The sequence below is a fragment of the Thunnus albacares genome, chromosome 8, assembly GCF_914725855.1.
Source record: "Thunnus albacares chromosome 8, fThuAlb1.1, whole genome shotgun sequence".
NCBI classification, from domain to species: Eukaryota; Metazoa; Chordata; class Actinopteri; order Scombriformes; family Scombridae; genus Thunnus; species Thunnus albacares.
The window spans coordinates 22,709,673-22,734,518 of record NC_058113.1 but is presented as its reverse complement, the minus strand read 5'-3'; the positions used below and the strand labels follow the sequence as shown (position 1 = coordinate 22,734,518).

At 38.4% G+C, this 24,846-nt stretch overlaps 2 protein-coding genes across 10 annotated transcripts in view; one reads left to right on the top strand and one right to left on the bottom strand.

The window, feature by feature from the left end:
- The window catches only part of bcl3 (BCL3 transcription coactivator), a 21,005-nt gene extending 14,278 nt beyond the window's left edge, over nucleotides 1-6,727 (bottom strand). Inside the window, exons 1-5 of one of the 6 annotated variants that reach the window (XM_044358214.1) lie at nucleotides 6,646-6,673; nucleotides 6,481-6,563; nucleotides 5,778-5,920; nucleotides 2,383-5,524; nucleotides 1,552-1,678 (exon numbers count right to left, since the gene is read on the bottom strand). In XM_044358214.1, the coding sequence (XP_044214149.1) occupies nucleotides 1,552-1,678; nucleotides 2,383-2,887 (632 nt within the window). In that variant the 5' untranslated portion in view covers nucleotides 2,888-5,524; nucleotides 5,778-5,920; nucleotides 6,481-6,563; nucleotides 6,646-6,673. The other 5 variants (XM_044358216.1, XM_044358211.1, XM_044358217.1 and 2 more) reach the window with 5 other exon arrangements.
- On the top strand, nucleotides 6,705-24,846 carry cblc (Cbl proto-oncogene C, E3 ubiquitin protein ligase). Of its 4 annotated transcripts, none has more exons than XM_044358208.1 (14): nucleotides 6,705-6,727; nucleotides 9,428-10,243; nucleotides 15,970-16,116; nucleotides 16,227-16,383; nucleotides 17,026-17,147; nucleotides 17,728-17,865; nucleotides 17,958-18,045; nucleotides 18,205-18,336; nucleotides 21,108-21,293; nucleotides 22,035-22,187; nucleotides 22,412-22,464; nucleotides 23,084-23,167; nucleotides 23,839-23,903; nucleotides 24,197-24,846. In XM_044358208.1, the coding sequence occupies exons 2-14, from the start codon at nucleotides 9,867-9,869 to the stop codon at nucleotides 24,328-24,330; spliced, it is 1,836 nt and encodes a 611-aa protein (XP_044214143.1). In that variant the 5' UTR covers nucleotides 6,705-6,727; nucleotides 9,428-9,866; the 3' UTR covers nucleotides 24,331-24,846. The 4 variants fall into 4 exon arrangements, with proteins under 4 accessions (XP_044214143.1, XP_044214145.1, XP_044214141.1 ...); XM_044358210.1 differs by lacking the exon at nucleotides 6,705-6,727 and adding an exon at nucleotides 8,529-9,142 and having other exon boundaries at nucleotides 21,111-21,293; XM_044358206.1 differs by lacking the exon at nucleotides 6,705-6,727 and adding an exon at nucleotides 8,529-9,142.

The following is a 24,846-nucleotide window of genomic DNA, read 5'->3' as shown; positions in this document are numbered from 1 at the left end:
TAGAATCTGAAAAACCACAACCAGGTTGCGCAACGTCAAAAGTTCTGTTTATGAGGTCAAACCGTCTCTTGCTTAAACTGCTGTTGCATTGGTCCACCTCAGTGAATGATTTGTATTGACTTGTTATGTACATGACCATTTCACTTTTTTCACTTTTCATTACAATAGTAGCAGTTTCTCCAGAGAATCTAGTTAAGACAAATAACTGTCAAGCCTGCAGAGAGGCAATATGCCCAAAATGGGAGCAAGGCCTTGACATTTTGACATGCCATCATAGGGAAAAGCACAGGTGTAAATAATCAAGTTAATGATGGCTGAAATCCATTTAGCTGCTTCAGTTTCAGGGTCCTGCTCACTGTCACAATTTCATAGCTTACTGGAACACTTGAATAGAAAAGAGGCATCATTAATGGTGTTAATAACACTGTGCTTTTCCTATTGTGACAAGTCAAAATGTCTGCTGTGAAAAGGGGCTTTTGGACAAAATTTGAGAATGTAGTTCTAGAGACAGACATACCAGAGTGAACTGGCAAACAAAGTATGAATGAAATATGAAAACTCAAAGCTGAAATACTTGTTTTTGGATAAAATAGTGTTATTTTAATATCTTCTTCATGTGTGAGTGTTGTTGGAGGTTAAGATATAGTTTAACCTGCTGTCTATGTGCTGCTATTCATACTGACATGCCATCCTTAAAACATCTTAATTACCTCTCGCCACCATAGAGAGCATTAAAGTGCATAAAATTAGATGTTTCATTTTTAAGTAAAAGTAACACATTTTAGAATAAGAACAACACTATATGCATACATGTAAGTGTCATAATTAATATTGAAAATATTAGAATACTAATATATATGATATTCCATTTTAGACCTCGGATCTGTTCCTTCTTTGAAGCATTTAACTTGACAGCTTGAATTGAGTGCAAATTTGTCTCGTTTGCAACTGAAGACATACCACGTCTAAGAAGTTGGCTCGTATTTGCATGTTAAACCTAACATGACCTGACAAGTAATTTCTGGCTCATTATGTAAGTGGATGACAAGTCCAAAGTCTTGGTCTCTGTAAGGTGAAGATGTGAGCCGGGTCTGCCCAGTAGACACAACATGGCAATGAATGTTCTCAATCTGATGGAAATCATGAATCATTAATATTTATGACGGGGATAAAACTTCTGAGGGGTGTATTGTGCCAAGTCTCAGCCGTCAGAGCAGGGATGACTAAAATATGATGCTTGATGTCTATGAATCATTGTGATTTTTTAAGTTCACTGTATAAATCACTGAGGTGGATATGTGGGGTCATCAGTTTCAGAATTATGAGCTGTTGGAGTGTTCCCCTATTCTCTTGAACCTGTTCCCCGAGTGATTAATAAAACATTTCCATAGAATAATACGTTGTTTTTGAATTCCCAGGTGGCCCAGCACGTCCCTGATTACATTATGCACCAAGAAAGTGGCATTCTAACTTCCAACCTAAGCCTATAAAAATAACAACAACAACAACAACAACAATAATAATAAATACATAAATAAAAAATCAACATACGTGTCTCCATCTTCATCTTGATGTGTAGCCTGAGCGATACCGGTCAGCAGGTTTTCGGTTTGGTAACCCACAGGGCGGTTTGTTTCTGGGACTGTGGGCAAACAGTACACAGGGTAGTGACCTGGGACTGAGACAGAAACATTAAATTAGCAGGGGTGGCCTGTTAGACAAATTGATTTTTTGTACTAAGTAAGTGCGTGTCTGTGCATGTATACATAGTATTCAGTTAAGAGTTGACCTAGTAAGCTACTTTTGTCAATGCAGGCAGCGCACTGACTGAGGAAGAATAGCTGCAGAATAGCTGACTGGACATTTTCTCATTGATTCAGCAGTATAGCTGCTGCATGACACCGCTTCTTGTCTGAGACCTGTGACACTCTAGTGACCAAAAATATTAATGGAAGGGGAAGCCATGCTGTGCTGCATGCCCTTCTGTTTTAAAAATAAAAAATAACATCAGCATTTTTCATGTGATATTACAAAAATAATTTGGAGAACTCCTGTAGGTTAGTCTACTGTATGTCATGCTCTGCCTCTGAAACCTTAATTGCACTAAACCTCAGTCTTACCATTTAAATCAAGACTGTATGCACAAATCTCGTAACTATTTTGGCCAGACAAAAGCATTGTCCAGTGTCCTTGGAGATCCGGAATTCAAATACTTATGGTATTCATATGATATCGTATGAGATCATATGAGAAATCACAGCAAATCTTTGAACAGTGCAGCTAAATTCGTGTTAAAAATAACAAACTTCAACATAAAAATAAAAAAGAAGCCTATAATAGCCTACTAGTGTGATAGACTGCATGTTGTCCAGCAGCACTTACCGTAACTAAACGGGTCCAAAAAGCGAATGTTATATCCATATGGACTCTGTCCTGTCTCTTCAACCCGCCTGGGAGTCACTGGTGCTACGCCAACCCTACTCCCGTTCGACAAGCTCCCCCGAAATGGCAAGTCCGTGTCTTCCGCAGAGGAGCGGTCTCCCCGTTCAGGTGGAGCCGGCGAGTGTGTCTGGGTGTCCGGCTCGACAGGAATCGGGCGTTTCCTAAAAGGAAGCCTGAGAGCAGATTCAGCTGGTCGTTTGCGTGCCGCGCTGGTTTCTGAGCTCGGTGCGCTCCTGACTGCCGGGCAGTGTATTACCAAACTGTCCGTTCCTGTGCATGCTGGAGGTGCAGGGGAGCCGCCTGACACACGAGCGTCCCTGACGCGACCTTTGTAGTCCGGAGTCTTCGACCCGGTGCTCCCACGTTCCCGGGTTGTGGTGCGCAGATCCAGCGGTGCTGTGGCAACCGACTGGTGGTCACCGTTCATGGTCATGATCCTCGGCATCAACCAGGGACGAAGAAGTTTCAGGTGTGTGCGTGGGAAGACAACTTCTCGATGATCAGTGATCAGCTTGGTGGGATCAAACCATCCAAAGTGGCCAATAGTGCGCAATTCCCATTTCCATGAAATCAAGCGACCAACTCATCAGCCTGTTTCCTTTTGTGTCATTGGTGTATTTTAGATAAGTTTACAGATTTCATTGACTCAGAATGCAAACTTATTCTCGAAGAGGAGCCAATTGGTGTAGATTAAGCTATGTGTAGGTTGTCCTAGCGCACCTATGGTACAGTTAACACTGCAGGTAGTACAGTGCAGCTGCACCGCTCATCTGCTTTAATGAACGTAATCACTGTGACACAGGGTGCTTTCCCTTTAAACCGAAACAAAGTACTTAAGGGTAAATTATAGAGAGTGAGGGAGGAAAAGGAGAAAAAAATTGTGGTAAATTCATAAAAAAGTCTGCATTGTCGCGTTTTGTGATATCTGCTTTGCATGCAAGTTCAAAACATCATACTGAATTTCTTAAGAAGTTCAGGAGGAGAAACGGATCGATGCTTTTGTCGGTTGGGGTGCTTATCGGTGTGCAAATTGCAGAGAGTTAAAGTAGAACTTATTCTGGGTTACGTTTAATTGTTACTACACTATGACAACTGTAGTCTTTATCTAAAGTGGACCCTTGTAAAGATGTTTTTCTCTACTTTAAAGTTTATACTGTAGCCTAGATGAGAATGCAACAAGTCAGGAAAGTCTGATTAAAACAATGTGCAGAATTTTTAACGTTTATTATTAGATTGCACATATGACCCTATTTATGTCGGTTTTAATCATTTTTTTAATCATTTGATCAGTGTAAAAATAGAGAGAGGATAACCAAAACATAAAAGGCTCTGGATGATAAACTTAATTTTTTCGACTTTTCTGTGTTCTCGTGATGATGTCATGGAAGGGGTTTTCATGTTATTTTGATCACAGGTTTTAGTGCCTCAGATCAGCTGATGTAATGTTGATTTTCACACCTCAGTCTAAAAAACAACATAAGGTTCCACTTTTGCTAAACCCATTACAACATAAAATAGTCTTGTGATGCTTTCCTACTGATCTGACTCCAGTAATAACATGTTTGACTCTGAAGAAATGATCAAAACATTATTTTTTTATTTCTGCAAAAATGTAAACTTACAACATCTTAAATGATATTAAAACTCAAGGAAGCCTTAATGCTTAATTCTTGTTTAGCAGCTTGTTTAGCACTCTGGTGTTGCTTGGATGACACAGACTGTACAGGTGATGCAGTCCATCAGATGCACAATGTCAGTCAGATCATCGGTGTATTCACTGTTCTGTTGCCTCGGGTCGGTCATACGTCACCTGGTTGCAGATTCAGAGCTGAACTTGTACTCCACGAAGAGGGAATAAGGAGAATAAAAGAACATTTCAGAGGGAAGGTTCCCTATCCAACCTGGCCATGTTACCTCTCTGTTACAAACACTCCATAAATGTGTCCACGAGCCTGCACAAGCATGCATGCACACGCACGCACGCACACACACACACATACACACACATACACACACATACACACACTTACACTCACTTTTACACACACACACACACACAAATCACGCCCCATCTCCTGGTCTTTAATCTTATCCTACCCACACCACCCTCAGACAAGGTTTTGATTACCAGGGTCAATTTGGGACTTTCCTCTTTCCACTGAAGTGTGGAGCGGGCAACGGAAAGTCAAGTTGTGTGTCTAAAGTCCCTAAAACACCCTGATACTGCACAAACATACTCTGCAGCTGTCAGGGCACTCAACCATCATGGTCTCCTCTGACATTAGATATCATTATTTATGAAAAGTATACCAACCTACTCCTTTTTACAGCCAGCCTCATCCTGAACACACACTTGACAGTGTTTACTGCTGCATGAATGAGACATTAACTAATTCTTAAGAGCAGACATATATGTGAACAGAAAAATAAACATACCCCGTTTAAAATCACAGACTCTTTATTTTGAGACAGTGCAACATGATGAATGCAAACAGCAGTCATCAGTAGTATAAATCATGAGACAACATATCCAGATACAAAACAATGAAATGCGGCCCCCTTGTGCCAGGAGAGCAGAGGTGCAACTAGTCTTAGTCTTAAAAATGAGAGAAACTCTGTGCATTTTGAAACAGATATCCATTGAGTGAATCTACATTTATTACAGCACAAAGCATTGCTCACTTTGGATGTTGCATATGTGGTTTTGACATTTGTCTTTAGCAGGTAGGTCATGTGGTTGCTGCTGCAGCATGCACAACTGGTGAAAATTAGATGAATCATTTTGTTGAATCACAAGATCTGAAATGTTTTTCAAAATGTGCTCATTCTGTCCGGTTAAGGTAAAATCATTAGATTGCAGTGGCAACCCTAAATTAGGTGTTCAGTGTCTGAGTTAGTGTCTCCATCTTGTGGAGGGTGAGGCAAAGTCAGTATTCTCTTTAAATTGTGCAGACTGTGTGCCACGTGCTGTTTAGTGACAAGCAATTTTAACGAGAAATGTATCCTCTAACTCAAAGTATTTAAAAATAATATAGTCTCTGCAATGTTGAAAACACCAGGTGTTGTGTACTGTATACGAGTTCTGTAAACAAAATATGTTATTAGTTCAATAAAATGACATTATCTCCCACACAGAAATATTAAAATATTATTCATTAAAATCTGTAGTACATAATGCTTTCAGTGGGTTCTTATGTTTATTTAAGTAAAGGGTGTGTGATCTAGTGAGGTTGGTTCAAATACTTCTAAATGACAGTTAATTAATTATACATGCAAAGAAATGTGTATGTGTGTATTTCATTAAATTCTCACATGTTAACCAGACCGACTCTTACCTGCTGTTGCCCTCTGACTGAAATCCTCACTTGCAGAAGCTCAGCTCAATACTGCTGACAAAGATGCACTTCCTGTGGCTGCATGGCGGCCTCTCTCGCCTCCACATTGGTCTCTTACCACCTCTCCGTAGAAGGCATAATTGCTTCAGAAATAACAGGCAATAAGAAGATGCTGATATTGCATGGCTAAGATACTATTACTATGTGCCAACCAATTAGTTTAACATAATGCACATATCCTATCATAATACTGAGGCTTGGAAGAAATCATTTAAGCCACAATTCTAAAAAGCAGCACATAAGTTTTACATATAAGGTGTTTTAGACACTGGTTTTTAAAAGATTTTAACAGTCAACATTCCTTCATCCCTCCCTCCGTCCAAAAATACTGAAAAAGTGCTTGAACTTAACTATTTGCCTAAATATATAATGACATTTAGTAAACAGTTAACGTTAAACATTCATGTATATGAAGCTGCATTCACTGTCCTTATACACATATCCACCTGCTGAGCAAACATAATACATAAAATACCAAGAAAGGAAACATATATGCTTACTGTACATATAATCGTATATTAGGCGTTACTTTCATGTCTGACATTAATAACACAAACACAATGACAACATCATGTTGACTATAAATAATGCAGATTAATTTGACGCTAGAAATTCTGATTAATTTAGTTGACATTGAACGCACCTCACTGGCTTCTCGTTACAGGAGGAAAACGTCCTTAATTCTGTCGTATTTCTTACGTGCATCATATCGTCGTTATCTTATAGCTTGTGGGGGATAAAGATACATACCCTTTTCAAAACATTATGACTAACTTAAACAACTTGGAGAAACGTGTTCCGTCCTTACCCGCTTTGAATGGGATGTGCGATGACAATAGTATTCCCCACCGAAAAGTTCCACGCAACTGAGTTCCGCCAACTACCTCGCGGTAAACTATTAACACTAACATATATCAATATAAATTCTCTTTCAGCTACACTCAGAAACAAGACGAGGTACTGAGTATATTGTTGTGTCACGCTGGATGTAGCGGAAATAACAGGACCTTATTTATTTATTAAAAAACACCCCAGAAAGGGGACACTTCTCTCTAGGAGGCCAAAAGTGCAGGTGCTCAAGCCCCCTTTGAGGTCTGTCTATGCACGTGCCTATACCCTAGTAATCTTCAGCAGATTTCTTGCATCTTAATCTTTTACATATCAGATAGCTACATGGGATAGATGTATGGACAGACAATGGAACAACAATTTTTCTTACCCCAAAACAAACAGACAAAATAGATAGATTTAGGGGAGACCAGGGACAGGGCTGTAACATGGGCCCACATTAGATAGATAGATAGTTAGATAGATAGATAGATAGATAGATAGAAGGACTCATCTGATGAAGATGAATACTGCATTATGTTCCTGTAGAGCTACTACAGCACAAGGGAGGTCTGGCTCCAGTGCTGGTCCTGTAAAACCTGGGCACACAAGGACTGCACAGATGGAGGTGACTTTTACGATTGCCACAACTGTGACTTGGAATGATTTCATCAATTTGGACTACCGAGTGCCCCCACCCCTCTTTGCTGTCCTCAAACTAATCCATTTTGATTTCATGTTTAAACTTTTTTGAGGAGGTGTGTTCTACCCATTAAATAATTTTAATGGGTAGAATTCTTGCATTATAATTTGATAGCAACCTCTCTTTTTTGTCATGTAGTGTGAAAAAAGGCATTCATTATTTTAAAAAAGAGATGAATAGTCACAATAACGTGAATGATAAATAATCTTTTTCATTTTGAGTATTTGATTGATTAATTATATATATTTTTGGCATGTTACAACCATCCCTGGCATGTGTTACAACTGCCCCTGTGCACTGGGACAGTTGTAACAGTGGAGTGACTGTATTTAAATCAATTTTGCAAGCTATACATATTTCATAAAACTACTTAAATACATTGTTTCAATAGTTGACACGTTGAAGTTTATAATATAGTAAATGGACTATTCCAGTGTAAATGGTTTTTGATTTATCAGGAAAATCGCAAAAAGTGTTACAACTGTCCCTGGTCTCCCCTACATACAAAATAATTAATGGAATGAAATCAAATTGCTTTTTTTTTTTTTTAAAGTTAAACTAAGAGCCATGCTAACGGCTCTGTGAGGCTGTACTCTGGCACATCAGTGTCTTGGGCTACATGCTAATGTCAGTCAACATGGTGATGTTAGACAGGTATACCCTTAGTTTGGCACGTTAGCATGCTAACATTTTCTAATTAGCAGTAAACACAAAGTACAGTTCAGGTTGATGTGAATGTCATGAGTTTGCAGGTATATTGCCCCAAATGTGTTTATAAACGGCATGTAAACAGTTATCCAATACTTGTGGAGGCACTTCACTCAAAACCATGAATATCAACCTGCTGTTGGTGGTAAACAAATAGTCAAAGATCACCAAAATCAGTAGGATTCATCATCTGGGGACCATGAATGTCTTTGCCAATCTATCAAGTAGATGTTGAGATGTTTCACAGTATAAGTGGAAATTTTGACCTGCAGGTGGCACTAGAGGAAAGTCAGAGGATCAACAAGGTCAGTAGGCTTTATCCTGTCAGGGCCATGAATAGCTATACAAAATTTGTGGCAATCCATCCCTTGAGCCAATGGGAAATTTAGAGAAATAACTTGCAAAAATTCACGTCATATTCTGTAGTTGATGAAATGCTAATTGAAATCTTTTAATTACACAGTAAGCATTGCTCCCTGCTGGCAGTCAGGTGATGATGATGATTCATTTGCTTTTACTTTCATAACTCAGTTTTATATCCCAACTGAGGAGGCTGTTGCAGAACTTTGACCTGCGGACACACTGCTCTTACAAGCATCCTGTTTTTTAATAAGTAGAGTATACGTGTATACCTGCCAAGATACAATTGTCTGTCAGACCTTGCGCTCCACTTTCATTCTGAGTCAATGTTTAGTTTTGAGCTCACACCTCTCTTGACTTCCTCCCTCCCATTCCTCTCTCTCTCTCTCTCTCTCTCTCTCTCTCTCTCTCTCTCACTCACTCAATGCTTGCCTGCCTCCTGAGCAATAGAGCAAAGAAAACAAACCTGTTTGTCTGGCTGCAACCAGGAAACCAATCAAAGAGTGTACCGAGAAGAGAGATAGAGAGAGAGAGAGAGAGAGAGAGAGAGAGAGAGAGAGAGAGAGAGAGAGAGGTGACATCAAGAAAGAGAGACAAAAGACAAGAAGCAACATTTCAGGCAATGACAGAAAACGTGTTTCCGCTGTGCTGTGAGTAGAAGTCTCATCTCTGGTGACCCTGAAAATGTAGGACTGCTGGAACCTTGGTAAGCAGAGTATTGTGCTAAATAGAGGGAGATTCTGGCTATGAGAAGGGCTAAAAGTGTAGAGTGGGCAGAACTGGAAGAGAAGGGAGTGGGATGGTAAAAGTTGGAACTCTTGAGAGAGGGTTGAGTGTCAGTGTCAAACCCTTTCCTCCTTGTTTTCAGATCAGTCTTTCTCCTGCTTGGCTCCTTGTGTTGTATCGTTGCTGTTGTGGAAATATGTTTTTTTTTTTTTTTAAATACAGCCATTATATATAACAGCTCTTGTGTTTTTGAATTTTTCTGAAGATCTGACAATGGAGTGAGATGCTACGAATGGACAACTGTGGCTGTTTTGAGAGGAAACGTTCAGCTTTGAGTGCATTTTTTTAAGACACTGTAATTGCACATGCTGTCCATTTTTGGATAATGTAATGCTGTTGGATTATTAATTTATGGATCAAAGATGGATGCTGCCTGAGGAGGTTAGGATGTGTGCTTTTCAGATGAAACTGGGAACACACAATAGTCACTGTAAGGATAACAAATGCCAGCTTAAACACTCAAAAACTTGAGCCAGTAATAGCAGTTTTCTGCTTAGTAACTTTCACACGCATTCAAAAATTTTACTGTCACACCTCAATAGGCGAGGCAGGACCATTATTATCTTTTGACACTCCCCCACACATAGTCACTGACATTTAAGGTAGTCTTTCGTTCACACCAGTTTCAAACACACACCAATGAAATGATGGCAGCAGCAGGTTCAGAAGCCTCCAAGAGTCCAAAATCCAGCTCCCAGCCCCCTACCAGCGGAGACCGGCGGCTGGTGGACAAAGCTCTCAGAAGACTGGATAAGCTCTACGAGTTGTGCACTAACCCTCGGCTGGGCCTGAGGAACAGTCCGCCATACCTTCCAGACCTGGTCTCTGAGACGACAACGCTGGTCACACAGGTTTGGGAGCCATACCAAGGCTCCAGGGTGGGCGGCAGCCAGGTGCCCCGGGGAGATGAGGCCAAGTACCTGAGAGTCCATATGAGAAACCTGCTAGATAAGACTGAGAGGGCCATTCTACTGTTTAAAGAGGGGCGGGAGAAGATATTTGAGGAGACATCAAGCTACAGGTAAGAGGGCCTGCATCTGACATCCATGTACACAAGAGAAGCACGTTTTTGAAGTGTTTAATTCCAAAATGCAACACTTGTCATTTGGAAAAAAAACTATTGATTGAAATCAAATCCTTCCTTCATTCACACATTAATGATTGAATGAGTCTTTTTTCCTCTGTCCTTATTAACATAACTCATAATAAGTTTTTAAATAGTATCAGTCATTTCACAAGAGTCACGTACTGTCACGTGCATCTTATTCTGGAGTAAGACTATTTTTAAATATAGCGTTGGTTCACCCAAATTACATAAAACATGTTTTTCAGTGACCTCAAATCTTTTTTTGGTTTTATTTGACCTAGTTTCTGGTGAATTTCTGGTGTTTATAGCATTGAAACATTACATTTAAGAAAAATTGAGCAACATGTCTCTCCGGAATAGTGTCCTTGTTACAAAAAACAGCTTTTGTAGAGCTTTTTCTCACCGGTCTAATGAAAACTGCTCACAGTGATGTCCGAGAATGATCTAGAGTAATAGTGGATACTTTTCTAGTTGCTTTTGAATTTTTAAAATTTTCAATTCAGGCTCATTCAAACAAACAGTTTCAGAGATTAATATTTCAGATACTTACAGAAATAAGTTACAAAATGTGTTTGATTGTCAATCAGGCATTTAAGAATAGGCTTATAATGCGGGTGCCATTTTCTCTCCAACCTTTGATCAGTCAGATCATGTTCTCAAACAAAAAACATGACCCTTTTACAGACAGATTACTGTACATAGCCTGACATTCAGTAAGGCAAACTGTGGGGTCAGAGAGAAGCCAAACATCCATCAAATCTGCATCCTTGCAGTACCATGGGAATGGGGCTGGTCATAGTCTTTAAAAAAATAGCTACAAGAACCTAAATATTTGCATGACTTAAAACAAAGTCGTAACTTAAGACTTGACAGTTATGTCCGAGGCTTCGACCCCTCCATGAACAGTAAATGAAATGAGCTGAAAGTTTTTAAGCCTATTTACTCTACTAAAATAAAATAACTTCCCCTGTTCCCACAAGTCAAAAATAGACTTCATTGTTCCCTAGAGAGAAAAAAATCTATAAGTTTAGTGTTTGGCTAAAGTGCATATTTTGGGACAGCTAAACAAAGACTAATACACTTTTTTTATTTGGAGTTTGGGCCGCGTCTCCCGCTCCTGTTAGGACTACTAATGATGTGGGTGGAAAAAGGGCCAAACTTACATCTTTGTGATGCTAATGTGGGGAAACTAGGCAAAAAATAAATAAATGACCTCCGTATGTGACCAGTTTGGGAGAGAGCGAGTCGGGCCTAAAACAGACTTTCCCCGGTGTGTGTCTATACAGCTTTATCCACAGGGTCAAGCAAAATCCTTTAGCTTGACTATACCTTCTGCTTTTATTTGATTGTGTCTAACCTGCATGTGGCCTAAATACAGGACTGGATGAGCACGCAGCTACTCTGCTACATTCGCTGCAAATGTATCCAGACTCTATACCAAATACAGGCAAGATAAGATCTGAGGCACAGTCATAAGTAAAGCCTTCACTTTAATAAGGAGCAGCCAACGTTTCAACTGTGTTCATCGGAGCAGAAAGCCTTTATCTGAGATTCGACTCTTCTTTTTTTTTTTTTTTTAAATAACCTTATTCTTTATTTGGATCCCCATCAGCTTCCACAAAGTGGTCACTGGTCTCCCCTGGAGTTCACACAACATGAGCAACAATAAAACAAACAACAATTTAAAATCACATTGATCAATAAAACAAGAAAGAGCTGAACAAGCCAAATATAAAGAGAGAAATGTATAGAGAGCTATATCAGAAGATAAGTGAAATGACTCAGAAAAGGTATAAAACTTACAATAACTTCACATCCAGAGACATGAGAGTGGTATCAATGCCCCCCATCCAGCTCTCAGCAATAAAGTGCTAAAATGTGGAACTATTCCACTAAGTTTCTTTTAGATGATTACCCTCTACAGTAAATAAGTAAATAAAGCCGCTGGAGCCGCCCGTCGCTGGAGTGCTATTGGTAAAATTGGTACTATATCGGAGACACAGTTTATGTAATTGCACCATCATAGGATGAAGATTTCTTCTGTCAACTGGAGCTTAGAGTAGTTTTGTTCTGTTGTCCTCTTAAACACAGTAAACACATCTATCTGTCTGGTTTCAGCAAAATCGTAACATGGCGATGTGAGCGCATGTTATCGTTTTAGACAGTTCTGTTATTCAAATGATTGACCTGAATAAACCTTCAAATCAATCATTTGTTTTTACAAGTTGTATATAAAAATGAACAAAATTTAACTCAACTAAATACAGTAACAAAATAACAGTAGATACAGTTCATTGCGCTGAACAATTCAACTAATCATCTTGTTATATTCTTATATTTTGATATAAATGTTGTATCACCCATCCCTGCTTTAAATTTTATTCCTCCAACATCTCATTGCTCTTTACAACAACATACACTCTGTTTTAAAGACATCTGGTTTTATCAAAGATCTTGGCAGAAACTGCAAGTCAGATATTTGAAGATTTATTCTGCCATATCCAAGACTCTGTTAACACAAGAGAACAGATGGCTCTCTCACCGCAGCCATGTCTGCATGGGCAGCCATGTGGCAAATTCACACAGTGTTATGTGTAATGCGGCTTAGATGTCATGGCAAATTGTTTATTTCAGTGTAGATATCCTCTTTTATGTTCATTTGTCCCTCTACAATGTCCTCTTTTTTGCAACTTGATATCCCACAGGCTCAGGCCAGGGAGATGCGTGTACTCAGTATATTTCTATTTACACTGATCAGAGATGATTCTGTTTATAGTAAGAGAGTGAATGTGGTTAAATAATAGTTACCTTTCAATTAGGAGAATTTCAGCTTGGCTATCAAGTGAAGCTGAAAACAGAACTGAGATCCAACTGATGGTAGACGTGACAGAAACAGACAGTGATAAGTTTAACAGCCTCAAAATTACTGTATGTGACACTCGAATGACTTTGTACCTCTCTGACTGGAATGTAAGAGACATCACATGCAAATGTGCAAACTCTGTCAAAAATAGGAGAGCCATGTGTAGAAACAACTGTTATGAGCCAGAGGTCACGCATACATTCATCTGTTAATATGTCAATTTATGTCAATTGCAGATGAAATTTTAACTTATTTTCCATCGTTTGTGTGAGTATTCAGATTCTTTACTAAAGTTGCGATGTCACACTGTAAAAATACTCAATTACAAGTGAAAGTTCTGCATTGAAAATGTTACCGAAGTACTGAAGTATTATCAGTAGAGCTGCAAACATTAGTTAATTAATCGATTCGTCGTTCAGCAGACAATATGTTGATTTTGATAATAGATTACAGTAATTCCTTAAGTAACTTTCAAGCAAAAATACTTATAATATTTGTTTTACTGAATATTTTTGGGTTTTGGACTGTTGGTTAAACAAAACAAGATGTTTAATAACATCACCTTGGGCTCTGAAAAAAAATGTGCATTTTTTACTTGTTTTTTTTAATGTTTTATCAAACGATAATCGAGAAAATAATTGGCAGATTAATTGATCATAAAAATAATTGTTAATTGCAGCCCAGTAATCATCACAATGTAATTTAATCCTTAAAGGAACAAAAGTAAAACACTCAACGCAGAAAATGGCCTCCGTGAATGTTACGCTATTACACATTATTAGATAATAATTTTTGGTGCATTTACATGTAAGTAGAATTTTACTGTTGTAGTTGGTGGAGCCGGTAGCAACTACGTTGTACACTGTTGGTTAGTTTAATCTATGATGGCATCATATTCTCACTATATGTTTTGTATGAGAAATTAGTAAGTGAAGTAAGTGATACGAAATAGAAAATACTCAAGCAAAGTACTTCAAATTTGTACTACAATAAATGTACATACATTCCTCTACTGCTTTTCATATAAGAAAACAGTTTGTGCCCTCCCGCCCTCAATAGGTTTAAACTTTTAACATCTTACCATAAGCTACACATTATGTTTAGCATGTAGCTACAGGTTTTGAACCTAAATTTCAATTAAAATGAGTAATTATGGCTTTTTAGCACACAAACTCCGGTAATCTTACTGGAATCTCAGTGGATTTTAGGATGCAAGTTATAAGCTATCGTGTTGCATGTGACAGTCACACAGAGGTGGCTTGAGGTTTTGAAGTAAAAATGGATTATCGCATTGTACTTACTATGTCTGAAAATAGATGGCTTTCACTTGAGTCTATAAAAGTGATCTGAAGTTACAGCCATTTGACACAGATTGTTGTGTAAAGAATTGACTCCTCCACATCTGAAATTCAATATCCACTGCTCACAGGATCTCTACATTTATTGAGATAAGAGAGTTTTTGAAGTGAACAATATACAAATAAAACTTGTTCAGGTACATCAAGCTGATAAAGCTGAAGAGCGATATGTAGCAATGATATATAACTATATGACAATCACTCAGATAAAGGAGTAATACAATACAATGTCAGTTAGGCAAACAGCCATTTGCCTAAAAACAACATTGCACTGGTGTGTTAATATATAGTTAATACTTTATGTACTCTATATATACTATAAATTTCACCACTATATTTGTCTCAGAGGTAGAGATGTGGCTTACACACTTCCTTCCACCTTGCCCTCCTCTTCTCAACGCCATCACACACCACCACACCTCAACACATCTTTTCCTCATTCAGGTGGAAAGTCTATGAACAACATCCATGCAATCAAATGTCCTTTTATTGAACGCTTGAGCATCTGGACAGAGCTGCAGAAGATTTTTAGAGAGATGTCCGCAATTCTTTGCCATATGTCACTTGACTGTCAAAAAATAGGATGCAATTATAACTGTATTTGTATTATAATAGTGGGATTACTGCAGCTTGTATATAAAGACATATTGCAGTATTTTTCATCAATTAATGTAACATATACTGGAGTATATACTTGATATTGTTACATTTATGTAAAAATTGATGACAAAAAGACAAAATCATACATTTTTTATTCGTCAGTGTTTTAAATTATACAAATGTGCTGTCAAATAATGTTTGCTGCTGGTGTGCTAGTAGATGAAATTAATGTGGGTGTTGGTGTTCATTCTGGGTGTGAAATCAGCTGTTGTGCAAAGCTGCTTAGTGGACAGATGTGTGAAGAGTTTCTAAAAAAAAAGTGAACTCACATAGTTGAGATATGTGCAAAAAACAATTGTGAAAAAAGTAATAAATTTAAATAAATAAAAGACCCTTGAAAGAGTGTTAGGAAACTGTCCTGAAGCGGCACACTGGCCACTGGAACATTTTGTGGTAAGACAAGCATGCAACAGAGAGCATCCTGTTTGCTACTGTAGCTGGACCACCCATTGTGTGTGTGTGAGTGTGTGTGTCTATGGAAAGTATCAGCAGTGCTTTTCCGAATGAAACAAAGTATAGTACAGTATCAAATGTACTATAGCGTTTGTTAATTTTGTTTTATTTTTATTTTAAACATTTCGCCCCATTTTCTGCAATTTATTCATAGCAAACCTCCGGTGTATAACACAGTCAGTACTGAGCATGGTGGCCTGGTTGTAAAGTTTTAACATAAATCACCAACAACAGTGACAAACATGAGCTAAAATTATAAAAGAGCAAAGTGTTCATGTTTATTTTTGCAAACACAACTGAAAGTTTGCTGTGCTTCTCATTCTCAGGAGGAATTTGACCAAACTGTCCTTGCTATTCAGTCACATGCTCTGGGAGCTGAAGGCCTTGTTTCCAGGGGGGTTCTTTCAGGGTGACACCTACAGGGTGACTAAAACAGAGGCTGGGGAGTTTTGGAGGCATTCCTTTGGCAATAAGTGAGTGTGTGAAATTTTTATGATGCAGAATTTTGTGTGACTTTTTTTTTTATTTTGGTCTGTTTTATGTGTGTCCATGTTAACTATATGTTAATAATGTTTTCTGACAGATGTATTGTGCAGTGGAATAGTTTTAAAGAGCAGCTGCGAAGTGTGCATGCATTTGAGGAAGGGATGGAGTCCATGGCTCTGAAGTCAACCATAGATCTCACCTGTAATGACCACATCTCTGTGTTTGAGTTTGACATTTTCACTAGACTGTTTCAGGTAAGATGATGTTTTCCAGTACAATCAATAAACTGATTGCTTAAATGATTAGTTGAACATTTTGAATAATACACTTATTCGCTCTCTGTCCCAGAGTTAGATAAGAAGATTGATGCCACTCATATCTGCAGGATAAATATGAAGCTAAAGCTAGCTGATATGTAGCATAGCTTAGCATAAAGACTGGAAACAGGGGGAAACTGCTAGCCTGTCTATTAGGGTATAACAAAATCCACCTATTTGCACCCCTAAAAAGTCAATAATTGACACCTTATATCTCTTTTTTTTAATCCATACAACAGCAAAAAAGATTTTACAGGGGGTTATGTGTTAGACTTTTTTTGGCTTCAAGACTTTCACTGACAGTGAGTCATTGTCTGTCACATAACCTCTATGTAAAACCACACTTGAGTTCTTGCACAAATAACAAACAAGATACAAGGTGATATAAATACACCTTTGCACCTAGCCAAGCTAGCTGTTTCCAGTCTTTATGGTAAATTAAGCTAACTGGCTAATGGCTGTAGCCTCATATTTAGCAAAAAGTGAATTTTCCCAAAATGTTGACCTATTCCTTTAATAATGAAAAATGATGAGCACAAGTTCATATGCAGAATCTCTCCTCCTCTCCCTCTTTTTTAGCCCTGGAGGTCACTTATTAGAAACTGGAACCAGCTAGCAGTGACCCATCCAGGATATATGGCCTTCCTCACCTACGACCAGGTTGTAGCTCGACTGGAACACTACTTACACAGACCTGGAAGGTGAGGATGAGCACAGCGGCAAATTCTGACTGAAAAACAAAGCTGATCATACTCACAGATATCTTTAAACTAAGCAGCCTGTGTAGAGTTTTTGTTTAGTATTTGAGTTACATCTTATCCACCAATTGATCTGAACCATGGGAAATCTGATCCTTGAAGCATAGAACCACAACGCTTTGAAAGATTTCATCAGGGTCGGAGAGCTTCATTTATTACTTTTTCATCCAATTTGAAGTACCTTTATTTTTTGGGCCTATTTTCCATAGTGCATCAAATTCAAGCTTTCCAGCTTTGCATCTAGTTTTCAAGAAATTTTGTCTTTATATTAAGTAAGTGTCATACAGTAGATATATGCATACTGTAGTGTCAATATTATCATTTTTTGAGTGACAGAATTTTTTTAGAATTTATAGCACAGATACAGAAAATAAGAAATCAAATATAGACCAAAGCAATGGTAGTGATGAGAGAAACAATGGCACTGTGTGAGCAAAATAGTACTGAAGTGACTTATTGGTGAACTTCAGTGTCTAAATGTATGAATTTATTTCAGTGTTGATTTTCTGTCTGTCCCTCTCAGCTATATCTTCCGTCTAAGCTGTACAAGAATGGGCCAGTGGGCAATTGGCCACGTGACCATTGAAGGTGGCATCATCCAGACCATCCCTCAGAATACACCTCTCTACCAGGCGCTCATTGAGGGCTTCAAGGGGGGCTGGTTAGGACAAACACACACACACATGGGTTTCTCCTGTATTTTACCTTTGTTTGTGTGTTTTCTCTAAGCGCTGTGTGTTTCTATGCCTGCAGCTACCTGTACCCAGATGGCCGTGATGTTAACCCTGACCTGACGAGCTTGAGTGAACCAACCCAGAGGGGCAAAGTCAGAGTTACAGAAGTAAGCGGATGCACTTTATACTTCTTTATCAATTTTACAGTGGACTGCCAGCAGCAGGCTGAAGCTGTACCAAGACAAAGTACAGATCATGTCCTGAGATATTCTCTTATCGTTTTCTGTCTTGTCTCTAACTACCACTACCATTGTAACACCCAACAGGAGCAGTATGAACTTTACTGTGAGATCGGCAGCACCTTCCAGCTGTGTAAAATCTGTGCAGAGAGGGATAAGGACACTCGTATTCAGCCTTGTGGCCACCTCCTGTGCCAACCCTGCCTCAGAGGCTGGCAGGTATGAACCGTCATCCACTCAATCACAGCTTATTCTACAATATATCCACCTTTACTTCTAGCCATATACTAATCTCCAGCCTCCTCATGCTCAATATTAACACGTAAAACCAAGACAGATTGTTACTGTAACAGTTGTCATGTGTTCAGTGGCATGAAACAGTCAGGGTTGGCTAAGCTAGTTTTATTTTTGCAGGCCACCCTGAAATCAGCGTTTCAATGGTTTGGTTGTTGGTTGAAGCCCCACCATACTGTAACAATGCAGGTTATTTGAATGTGGTTTGGGGTTGATGCCAAAAATATACTCTTTGTTTAACAAAGCATGTGAATAGGACATTAGTTGAGACCACCTTTGCAAATTAGCACTGCTTTCAGCAGTTTTAAAAACTATATGCTCAAAGTTAATACTTGGTTGAGATATGACAGGAAATACAAATCACAACATTTCTAAAGATATAAGTTTGTATTCATCTTGAGGATGCAAAACAGGAACAACTTATGACATATCCACAAGGTCAGAAAGTGAGAAAAATGTGAAACACAATTTAAGTCAGATGCCTTACAGACTACTACTACCTTTTTGCATTGCTTATTTATTCATTTTAGACCAAGAAACTTAAATTTCTCTGGATCTTCACCCTCAACATTGTCTTGAAATGTAGAATTGTTGAAAACTTACTGTAGCTGAAAGAGAAAACAGTGCAAAAACCACTTGAAAGTACTATGAACTAATGCTGAATTAATCAATCAACTAGGCTTACAGAAATACATAACATGAGACTCTAGTCATCTATGCATTACATTTCCCCACATCTGTTTTTACAGTGAAGTCAGATTGCATCACTCAGCCTTGTTGAAGTGACACATTTCTAGAAGGTACATACATACATATAAGCGTCCAGTTCCGCAAAAGGAGTTGTGGACTCCACTCTAACATCCTCTGAAAGCAATTCTGTGCATGAGCATGTACTGTAGTTTGATAGCTTGCTGGAATCAGAACTTTGGTTCAATGGCTCAAAAACCAACAGGCTGTGAAATTATCCCTTAACCTTTTTTTAAAATAAACAATTCTGTCTTTATTCATCAGAAATGACAAATAGTTATGAAAAAATAGTGGATGGTGGCAGCATACAGTTTTTTGGATTCATTCTAATACTTAAAGGTAATTGATGCATAAATGAAACGTGTTTTTTGATTTGCGGCACCAATAAATACAGAAATAACTAATTTGTTATAGTAATTTTTACTCAGAGAAGTAATAGAATAGCTGTAAAACAATACAGAGTGAAACAAAACACTGAGCATGACTCATTTTAGTGAAAATGACCCTGTCATTGCTGGTGAAATGTCCCACCTGGCCAGTCTTTAATTATTAGACAGCTCAACAGACATGACCTCTACCTTCTCATTTCTTTGTACAATGTCATAACCTTCATTGTTGACAACCTCATGAGCCAAATCAGTCCTGTCATGCAAAGTGCTACTATGTGTACTGTATGCTGTCAGACCCTAATTATCCCTTAATATTAATGACAAACAGCCAAGACATGTCCAGTCACGACGAAATGTTGTCAGTATGCACACCGACGAGTGTAACATCACAGATGGGGGAATATAATAGAACTTTTAGTCTGATCATACCTATGCATAAGACAAGACAGAGGAAGGACAATGAATTTCAGACAGTTTCTAAATGAGTTTTCGAAACCAAGAGTGACATTGTAGACATTCAGTCAAAATTAAAGCTGCTGCTGGTAAAATAAAGCTTTACAGAAAGCTGCCACTTATTTCAGTCAGGCAGTAGCCTGCCATGTATTTTGGAGGGGTTTAAGTCTTTGCAGAGATGCACAACAGCATGTCCTGACATTTGGCTTTGGACTTCCTGTGTGAGCTCATGCTCACATCCTCCTCTAACTGTATCAGTCACATACACTTTGAGAGAGAGTGACTGAGAGGCAGACATGCAAAAAAAAAAAAGCTTTGTGGACGTCAGACCACAATGGAAAAGTTGTACTTTAGTCAACGCTGTCAAGTTACTCTTCTTCAGCAGCAAGTTTACATACAATCAGTGCAAAGAAAATAGCAAGCAGTTAAACTTTGAAGAAACTAAATCACAATTTATGGACAAGGACTCGCACACACGTTTGCAGCTGAATACCAAATAGCTGCATGTGTCAGCTCGAATAAAAGTCCGTCCGTCACCGTTTATCACATGATTGTCAAAGTGGTGTGAGGCAAGTTATAGTGTTTGAAAGATGTCAAAAAATAGCTGTCCAAATTTCGGCTATAAACAAACTGAAAAACAGTTGCAAAAAATAAAAAAGTTAATAATGTAGGTTGGGGAGCAATTTGAAAAATCATGACCGCAACACACAAACAAACAGCATCTGTAAAGATCAGTTGTCACAGAAAATGCATTCAGTGAGAGTCACAAAACCTCAAGATACACAAAGCCAGGGTGCTCATGCAATGAAAGAAAAAGCAAATTGTTACAACGATTCACCTTCATCTACAGTACAACTCAGTTTTCATTTGTGGAAAACCACAATCTACAATGTCTGTTGAACATGGTATTTTCCACCTCCTTCATCTTTCGAAAAACTGGTGTCTTTTTTCTTTGAAGTCCAACATGTTCCACTACATACAGTTTAAAAGACAGTAAGCTGCTCTCAAGGCAAAATGTGAAACTACACCTTAAAAGGGCCTTTACATTCATGTATTGCTTAGTGTTTCCATTGCTCTATCTGTAACCTGTCACTGATAACTATCTAGCAGAAGTCAGCTGGCTACACCTGCCCATACTGTCGCTGCGACATCAGAGGAATGGAGTCCATCCTCATCCAGCCCTACGTTCCAGGCAACAGCCAATGGGAGGAGGAAGAGGTGGACGAGACCGAGGAAGAAGAGGACCATGAGGACATTGAGGTTGTGGTAAAGGAAATGGCTGCCCTGAGGAAGGTGAGTGAATATATTTCTGTGTGTACCTTTTTTTTTTTTTTTAGGGATGGCGGTGTCAGTCAGTCAACTACTTTGGTCCAGATGGAAATATCACAACAACTATTGAATGAATTGACATGAAAAAGACTTTGGTGATCTGCTTATTCAGTGAAATATTTCAATTGGTGTTGAGTAAAATGTCTCAACATTTACTGGATGGATTGCCATTAAATTTTGCACATACACTCATGTCCTCCTCAGGACACCTCCTGCTTCAAAAAAACATTGTCAGTGTAGAGAAACTAGAGAAACTTTCAACAGTCAAATTCTGCACATAAATCATTCTGCACAGTGAAGGGACAAGAAGTAAAACACATTTTTGACTGGAGGGAGCTCTACATTTTAATCATTAAGGTTAAATTTCCAATTTTCCCAAAAATTTCAATTTATCCAGTACTTTGTTTTATGACTTAATACCTGCAAAACTAATGACATTCCCATCAGCCTCAGTACAACCTCACAGAGCCGCTAATATGGCTGTAGACTGGTGCAACCCTTTCAGTATAAAAGTACACACTTAGTTTAGTGATTTAACAGGAATCACTTAACATCTGGGCACCTCGTTTACAACATGCATGCCCATCCCTCTTTCTAGTCGTCTCCTGTCACTTTCAAGTAATGCTCTCCAATGAAGACAAAATCTTTTTTTTTTAAACCCCCACTGGCCACTTTCTTTATTTTCTTTCTCTCTCACACCAACAGTTTTCAAGTTTGGATTACCAGGTTCCCAGCTCCCACCTCAGTGGTCCACCTCTGCCCCCTAAAAACACCATGACCCCACGCGGTCCATCTCCCTCCAACCGATCCCAGACATCAGAATACAAGACACCAGCAAAAAACTCCAGGTCCCATCCCGTAAGTCGAGCTATTTGCATATTGTTGCTGTATTTACTTCTTGGCAGCTTGATGATGTGATGTGTTACTTTGTCTGTTTTTTTTTCCAGTCCTCACAGACACTAAAACCTCTGAGGAATGTTAATTCATACACATTAATGCAGAGACTCACCAACTGTAGTGTGAATATGTGTAATAGCTTAAAGCCTGCGACATCCTTGTGACAAGTTTTCTCTGTTCTGCAGGCTCACAGTGGCAATGAAGCACACAGAAGACACAAACAGACAAACAGGAACAGGTTAGACACTGTTTTACAGCAGAGCAGCAAAGGAGACAGATTACTGTTGTTGTCTGCATATATGAGAACCACTGCACCCTGCAAGTGATGCTATAGTTAGAGTGAATTCTTGATTTTAGTTTTATTTACAGTCACCTGGTATATTCAGCTCCAATTTTATATCAGGGAACCAAGAGAAGACACTTCCACCAAGTTCCTGTAACTTTTTAAGCCTGCGTTAAAAACCCTGAACAACTGTGCAAAGACTATACAGCATATCACAGATTTTGAAGAATATAGTTAACTCCATCTGGGGGTTTTTTTATCATTACTCAACTCAGATAACCGGTTCACAGTCAAATTTGTCCAGATTCTAGTCAAGAGTTTCATAGCTCTGACTGGTCTGAAGCTGAGAAAGGAAGTGAGAGATGTGAGTCCTAAATGTGTTCACCAGCCTCTCGACCCTCTTAGTCTTGAGATGTAGTTAGTATGGCCAAATTGGGTTGTAGTCAAGATTACTGAAAATATTCTCTGCTGATTGCAAGCAGTGTTTCTATGTTTTAGTTATTGTTTATTAGATGTTATTGTGTAATTTCCTAATTTGATTAGCATCTTCTGTTTGATGTATCATAATTTCTAGGTGGCAGGAGGAAGAATCACACAGCAGTGAGGAGGAGAATGCTCATGGGCTGAGACCGCCTCTGCCACATTCACTCTCCCACAGGTGATTGATAACAAAGACTCCATGGAGACTCACAACAATAAACAATTTTTATCTTACATGTGCACATGGGCAGTGACAACCATCATCGGTAAACACTATCAGGCCACAGACATACAGTGGGACCTTTATATAGTGACTATTGTATGTGGACAACAATACCTGTAGACCAGTTAAGTTGCATATTGTAACATATTACAAGCATTATTATTACTATAGAAGTAGTAGCGTAAGTAGTTGTAACATATCCAAAAATACTATTTTACCTCACATTGCTTCATGTCAATTATCACTATATAACTGTACTATATTATAGTATTATAATATATGCCATATCATAGTAGTCTCTTTTATTCTATACTGTATATATATTTAAATAGCATACACTGTAGTTATTATTCATACATACTGTATACCTTTATACTAAATTTATAGTTCTCACGTCATGGCTGCCAGAGTTGCAACACTAGTCTTTTGCACAATATTTTCAAAATTCACTTATATAGTCTAAGGTATTGTAATGTATATATTATATATACCTTCTTTAATATCACATCTCTAATTTCTTTCATCTTTTTTACTTCATAAGTTTACTACTCGGTTGATCATGCTTAGCAGTTGTTTTATTATGAACTCACCTTTGTTTCCATTTTGCATTGTTCTGTTTTAAACAGCGCTGAGCACCTGAGTACCACAGAAGCAAGGTTACCTTCTTCTTCTTCCCAGATGGGTGTCGGCTGTAAGTTATGGCTTATACTTTAATCTAGTGTTATACATACAGTATTAAAACTAATGGAATTAGATTCTGTAGCATGTAGAACATGTTAATGTGATTAAATTATTCAAGCTTTAGCCTTAAACCTTTAAATTACTCTACTCTGGCAAATTTACTGCTCATAACTTCATTAGTAACTCACGATATACTCCTGGTCTCATGCCAGAATTTAATTCTATCTGGTGTACCAGACATTTTTGCAGTTGTAGAAGATTAGACATCTTATTAGACTTTGACCTTTTTGTGTGTGGGTGTAGGTGGAGCAAATTGGCTCGGACCCTCCAGCCCAGTCAAACAGAGAAGAAAACATAAGGAGAGAGATGAAAGGAGACCAGGGCCCCGAAAAGAGAAAAGTGGCCTGGGAGAAATGGCGAGAACAATGTCATCCTGACAGAAAAACAACATCTGGAATCTAAAGACTTTTTAAATAAAATGAAAAATACCTGAGGAATTCAGCCTTCAGTGAATGTAAAAATAGTTTTTGGTGTCCTGTAAATGACCCGCTGCACTGCTGACTATGAAATTGAGATGAGTGGGTGGGACTGACAGAAAAAATTGCCCACTGAGGCCTCCTACTGTTCACTGTTCTACTCTGCCATTATCTCCCCAGTAGGCTCAGTACTGATTCATAGTCTCACACACTTCTTTATACTTAAAACCTTTGCTGAGCCTTCATGCACTAATATAAATCAATGAAAGGCTTGATATTTGAATGGTGGTAAACGGAAATTATGTGGACGAATGAAGGGGGGCTTCATATATCTGGAATGAATATGTGAAACAATAGAAATAGGCTGCCTCATCATTTAACCCACACCTTACAACAATGCTGTCAAAGTTTTGTTAAATGGGTAAATAAAGGTCTATATATGGTACTAAAATCAAACTAATAAACCTGTAACACATA